At 47.0% G+C, this 6,591-nt stretch overlaps 1 protein-coding gene across 1 annotated transcript; it reads right to left on the minus strand.

Annotated features, from left to right (window-relative positions):
* Nucleotides 1-1,668: 1,668 nt before the first annotated feature.
* On the minus strand, nucleotides 1,669-2,871 carry LOC125943321 (uncharacterized). The gene has a single exon (XM_049662425.1). It carries the CDS (start codon nucleotides 2,869-2,871, stop codon nucleotides 1,669-1,671), a length of 1,203 nt encoding a protein of 400 aa, XP_049518382.1.
* Between the last annotated feature and the right edge of the window lie 3,720 nt (nucleotides 2,872-6,591).

A 6,591-nucleotide genomic window follows, 5' to 3' on the forward strand; every position in this document is an offset into this window, starting at 1 on the left:
TCTGCAACCTATTTGTAAGTACTTTTGCAAATATTTTATAATCGACGTTACATAATGATATCGGCCTATATCCGTTTACACTCTTTAATACTTCATTATCAGTGCTCTTTGGGATTAGGGTCGTATGGCCCTGATAGAAAGTCGGAGGAAGCTCACCATGTTTATAAGCGTCTTTGAAAACCTGCTCAAGAAAGGGACACAGGAATTCCTGAAATTTTACATAAAACTCGGCACTAAGGCCATCAGGGCCAGGCGTCTTGTTTTTCTGCAGAGTTTCAACAGCAAGCTTAATTTCTTCTCGAGTTATTGGCTCGTCAACGCTGACTCGATCATCATCTTGTAATTGTGGCATAAGAGAAATAAATTGATCGGCTTTTTCTTCGTAACCCTGCTGAAGCGTAACTGCAGTGAAAAGATTTTTATAGTGACCTTCAAATATGGTGATTATCTGCGACGTTTCTGTATATATGGAACCACCAGATTCAATTTGTAATATCTGCTTTGAAAGCGCGTATCGCTTTTCATCACCAAGAGCCCTTTTTGTGGGCTCCTCGTCTGTGAAACGAGTTGTGCGTGAACGCACCACTGCTCCTCTGTACACTTCCGTCTCATATTTCTGTACCTCTGCTCGAACAGTATTTATCTCGTCGCTATACAACCCTGGCTCCTGGCTTTCGAAAGCGTGCAGCTTATGAAGTAGATTGTAAAGGTGATGTTTTCTGCATTTTTTCTTTGAGATAGCTCACATGAAATAGCAATCGCTTCATTTTTTACTCTCTGTTTGAACATTTCCCATTGAGCAAACAGTGGGAGCTGTCGACATTGCGTTATCTCTAGAAATAATTCTTTCACTTTGTTTACAAATTTTTCCTCTCGTAAAAGTTCTGTGTTAAGTTTCCACAATTCCCAATTTGTAGTAAACTTGCGAAACTTTCTGGGACCCCATGAAACAGTCACTAAACAATGGTCTGTGAAAAATATAGGCTTCACGGCGTAGTTGTGAATGTGAGACCAGAGATCCGTCGAAACATACACACGATCAAGTCGAGCATGAGAGACGCCTTGAAAGTGCGTGAACCGCACGCAAGAAGGCGTGTAGGCTCCCACGTCTATTAGATTGTGGTCTTCCAGTAATTGCTGAAGCAAAGTTGCACTTGCATCATAACGCTTTGTTAGGTATGAATGGTCTCTATGATCACAAACACAGTTAAAGTCTCCCAAAACTACCAAATCTCTGTCAGTGTCTAGGAACGGAGCAAGAGACAGAAAGAAAGCCTTCCTGTCGCTCACTGTTAGGGGAGCATAGACACAAATAAACCGCCAATTACGGGAACGAAAAGAGAGGTCACAACATAGAAAGCGGCCTTCCCCATCAACACGTAGCGACAATGAAGTGTGATTCAACTGCTTTCTAACTAACAAAAAGCACCCAGCGGAAGCACCAACCGCTTGGCTAACACACACCTCATAATCTGGTTGAAAAATTTGCAGCGCAAGGTTAGCATCGGTAGCATAAGAAATCTTGGTCTCTTGCACTGCACCAACATCAATTTCATGCTGCCTAAGCACATGGAGTAACTGCTGCTGACGCCTTATACTCCGCAGCCCACGCACGTTGAGTGTCGCTACACATAAGGGGAGGGTGAAGGTGGTAGCCATTTTGCTCACCTAAAGCTTTTGTTCTTCATCACCCTTGGCCACAGGTAAATCTGTGGTCTTGCTCCCTCTGCACTTCTTTATAGCACTCTCCTTACTTCGCTGACAAAACCGCCGCGGCACACCATCACCAGGGGAGGGAACCCGTTGAGCACTAGAAGGCACACTCTCGGGTGCCTGTACTGCACTCCCCGTTGTTTCATCGTTGCACGGTGCCGGACGCTTCCTCGCTTGACTGCTGTCCATCGCCTCTTCTTCCTTGTCACCATCGGGGGGCTTTTCTTTAAGGTTTTCTTGGTCATGTGTGCAAACCGAGTTAATGCCAGTAGCTTCGCTTGGGATGCTGTGGCTGCTCGGCATTGGCTCTGGAGACTCCTGTTCTTCGTCCCTGATGCCGCCTGTGGCTTCTCCGGTAGCATCGACTATCTCTGTAGCATCCATGAGATGGTCCAGTTGTGGCTCTTCTGCGCTGTGTTGCCCAGAACGAAGCTTATTGGCATAGGTCGATACACAGGCGTCCACCGAGTGACCAAATCGGTGGCACTGCAAGCACCTCGGCGTTCTGCATTGTCGACGGACATGTCCCACACGCTTGCAACGAAGGCACAGCGGAGGCCTGCCGGGGATAAGTACCAGGCACTGGTGTCCATAAATGGACATAATGTGTGGTATTGAGCTTACGGTGACAGTATCCTTGAGCACCAAGGAAACCTCCCGGTTTGTCGTCACCCACTGTTCCATACCAGTGCATCTCCACACCTCTCTCTCGACAGACTTCACCTGACCGTACGCCTGGAACGCCTCTTCAACCCGTCGAGCTTCAAGATGAGGCGGAAGCCAGAGTAATTTGAGCTTGATATTTTTAGTCTCCGGATCTATCACCATGCACTTCAGTCCTTTGACACGGAGCTCACCACAGGCGACGAGTTTATGTTTCGCCGCACTACTAGCGCAGGTAACCATCCATACATGGCTCATCTGATACTGTCCTACACCTATAATATCTGCAGTATCCACTACTTCAAGCAGAGCGTCTCGGAAGTCAGGAGCACGGTATGGTCTGCCACTCAAGTCCGCATGAAGAAAAATGGAATTCAGCACATCGTTACCGGTTGGTAGACGCGGGAGGACAACTTTGTAGCTTGCATCTTCATTCAAAAACGGAGTCGACGATCCTCGGCCTGAGGCCGATACGCTGTTTCCAGCAGAGAACATTCCGAGCACAGCCGTTCCATCAGCCATACAGCCACGCTTCCAAGTATGGCATTCATGCGAACCATATGATTGCGTTCGAGCGCCCTCGGCGAAAGAAACCACCTAGAAACGCGGTATGCGCGAGCGGCGCAGCGTGGCGCCAGCGGTCAAACGCTGTACCTACTAGTAATTGGAGTGTTGCTACCGGGACTGCTCAACGCGGCTAATTGTCAACAAGGCGGTGGGGGAGCGCATCCAAGTCAAGCGTTCGGTACGTCAGGGTTGCCCTCTCTCGCCACTGTTGTTCTGTTTATATATAGAGTCTTTTTTGTTTGAGTGTCAAAGAGAATGACTGTGTCCGCAGGTTCAAATTGCATGAGGTTGAAGTACAGCTGTTGGCTTATGCGGACGATATTGCCGTGTTTTACACTGATTCAGACAGTATAACACAGGCTGTCAAATGTATTAAAAGTTGCTGTGCTGTGAGCGGCAGCGCGGTAAACTGGGGCAAGTGCCTGGGATTCTGGCACCGGGACTGGCCGGAGGCCCCGGACATCTTTGCCAACATGAGTTTCGTAACGACTCCGGTTAAATATGTGGAGCTCCCCTCCAGTGCTATAAAGACAGTGAATCGTACTGGAGGAGTGAAGTGGATAACCCGCGGGGCAGAGTAAACAAGTGGAATGGCTGGAATTGGTCTACGTTTTCCTGAGCTACAATTTGTAACATATTTTTAGTGAGCAAACTTTGGTATATCCTCCAAGTCTTGCATTGCTTAAGGGTAAACATTCAAAAAGTTCACCATGTTTTCGCTGTGTTCGTATGGGCATCGTCTTGGGAAAGATCAAGTCGCACCAATTTATTTCTTCGAGTTCGAAATCAAGGACTTGGTTTGTCACATTTGATTTTGAGACAGGTAGTCAATCGATTTTCTTTCTTCAGGGACGTAAAAAACCCGTTCCTATACACTGTCTGTCAACTTCGCCTGGGGAGACACTTGCCCAACATGGTTGTCTCAGCCGGCAGTTTGCCCGGTCGTGTTTATGGTTTTCTTCGAGAAGTTGTGGTTTCTTGTAGGTTTTTGTCAGCGCGGTTTTAACTTGAATACTTGAGTGAAGTCAACCGGAAAAAACTGTACAAGGACCTTTGTGATGTGGTTCTACCCGTGCCTCTATATCGGTCCCTTTACAGTTCAGGCCATGGGCAAAATGTTCTAAAGCGCGTTAAGGCGATGCCAATACCGTCAGGTGTTAAGACTTTCTTTTAGATGCGAAGCAGCTTATGGTCGGGGCTATGTCACTCCCTCCCTCCCTCTATCCATCCATCCGCCGTGCGGCGTCCACACCCCTACTGCGCATGCGCATCCTCCTCCCCCTCCTCTCCGTGTCTCCTCTCCTCTCCCTGCTCTCCGTGTCTCCTCTCCTCTCCGGATTGCGCAACGCATGGCAACACCTGCGGCTCCGCGCGCGATAATGCGAAGCTGCTTAGGTTAGAGGCGAGACGGTATGAGCTGGATACTCCGCTGGGAGGCGCCACTGTAGCTCGTGGTATAATCACGCGCGCGCGCACTCCGCTCCTCTCATTTTCCTCCCGCAACGCACGGTAAATATAACGGTAGCTGCGCGTACCTCAACGTAACCGAAACGATGAATTGAAAACTAATGGGAACTTGAGTAGGGGACCCCATGGCTGCTTCGCATACTACTCAGGATTCCCCTAAGGGAAGATGGTGTATTTTTTTTAAAGTTACACACAGGAACGCTCACTGTCAAATCATGAAGGCTGAAAATTTTTTTTGTTCCCTGGGGCACCCATTGTATAATATGCAGAAAGGAGGAGGCAATTGAGCATGTATTCCTAGATTGTTGGGATGCTGTTTTTCTTTGGGATGTGCTCCAGCGCACAATCAAAAAAGAATTCCCCCTCGATGCGTATGGGATTCACTACTTGCCAATAGAAAGTGATGACGGTACCCTAATTGATATGATAATGCTCACGGCCCTGCATAGCATTTGGAAATGCAGGATGGCAGTAAGGCACGGTGATCTCAATGCAAAAGCGGCTCGCCAGTATTTTAAAGAAAGCATAAGGGACTTTGTGGAGGAAGAAAAGTTGCTGGAATGTATCCCAAAATGGTTGCCACGTGTGGAGTTATTATTCACGATGATACAATTTTAGCATATGCGCGTCCGCACAAGTTAAGTGGTCGTTTTAACTGATATTGTGATTGTGTTTAGCGATTCTCTGTGAATTTGCATATTTTTGTGTTGACCAAAGACCGGCAATAAAATAGGCAGTCATGGCCGAGTGGTTAAGGCGATGTACTCGAAAGCCATTGGGGTCTCCCCGCACAGGTTCGAATCCTATCGGCTGCATAGTGGTAGTTTTTTTAATGCCTTCGTGAAGGCGTACAATTGTGGCGCAGAAGTGCTGTCTCACGTATACACAGTCAGGGCCGAGTGGTTAAAGAGATGGACTCGAAATCCAATGGGGTCTGTCAGCACAGCCTCGAAACTTGTTATCTATGTGGTGACATCCTTCTGTTCCTTTTGAGCCCTTCGTGAACGCGTATTAAATTTGCCCAGACGTACTGGTACTCATATGCGCGGTCATTGCCTTATTGTAGCAATATGGTCATTGCCGGATGGTAGTCTTAGTTGTTCAACTTCTTAAATATTATAATTAGATGAAAAGTGTCAATGAAAAAATTGCAGAGAAACATGAAAAACTCCCGATACCGTTTTCTGTTGCTCAGTGCGTGCTACATGAAGGTTTTTTCTGAGCGTGAAGGAATGCCTCGAATACACGCAAAATTGCTGCGCCACTGACCGCTCGAGGCAATTTGCGTGTATTTACGCGTTTCTGTCACGCTCAGAAAAACACCTTTATGTAGCAAGTATTGAGCAACAGGAAGCGTATCAGGAGTTTTTCATGTTGCTCTACAACTGTACCTGGCAACGTTCAACAGGCGCACCCTCTCGAGGGAAGCTAGCTGAGCAGGGCTGTTTGAGGAATTATCATGTATTGCCTGGGATATTATTGACCATAGTGAGGGGTTAGAAGAACTATTGATGCTGACCAACGGCTACGTACTCTATATCTGTATCTGTATAACTTCCATATTTACCCGCGAGCAAACGTGTACTTAAACATCATTTCCTTGTGTATTTATTTACTTTATACTTGTTGCCCAACCCTTATGCAATACCCCCCACCCTGGGGGCCTTTAATGCTGACTAAGGGCGACGTACTCTGCTACAGAGGTCTTCCAGATAGGAGAGGATTTGGAGTAGGGATTTCTAGTCCATAAGGACATAGCGGGCAACATTGATGAATTCTACAGCATTAATAAGAGGGTAGCAGCCGTCGTAATAAAGCTGAAGAGAAGGTATAGAAAAAGGTAGTAGACGCATATGCCCCAACGTCCAGCCATGATGATGAAGAAATAGAACAGTTTTATGAAGATGTTGAAATAGCGATGACAAAGGGTGCAAACTCAGTATACTGTCGTCATGGGCGACTTCAATGCAAAAGTGCGGAAAACGCAAGCTGGTGAAGAAGCAATAGGCAACTACGACCTCGATTCTAGGAACACTAGAGGAGAGATGTTGGTCGAATTCGCGGAATAATGAAGACCTTCCAAGGTCCATCTAAATAGGTCACGAAGCTTGGAACAAAAGCGTGTCAAAACCTATCGGCATCAATATCAGTTAGTGGCACATGATTGAAGCGCGACTACGT

The sequence above is a fragment of the Dermacentor silvarum genome, chromosome 1 (genome assembly GCF_013339745.2).
Source record: "Dermacentor silvarum isolate Dsil-2018 chromosome 1, BIME_Dsil_1.4, whole genome shotgun sequence".
Lineage (NCBI taxonomy): Eukaryota > Metazoa > Arthropoda > Arachnida > Ixodida > Ixodidae > Dermacentor > Dermacentor silvarum.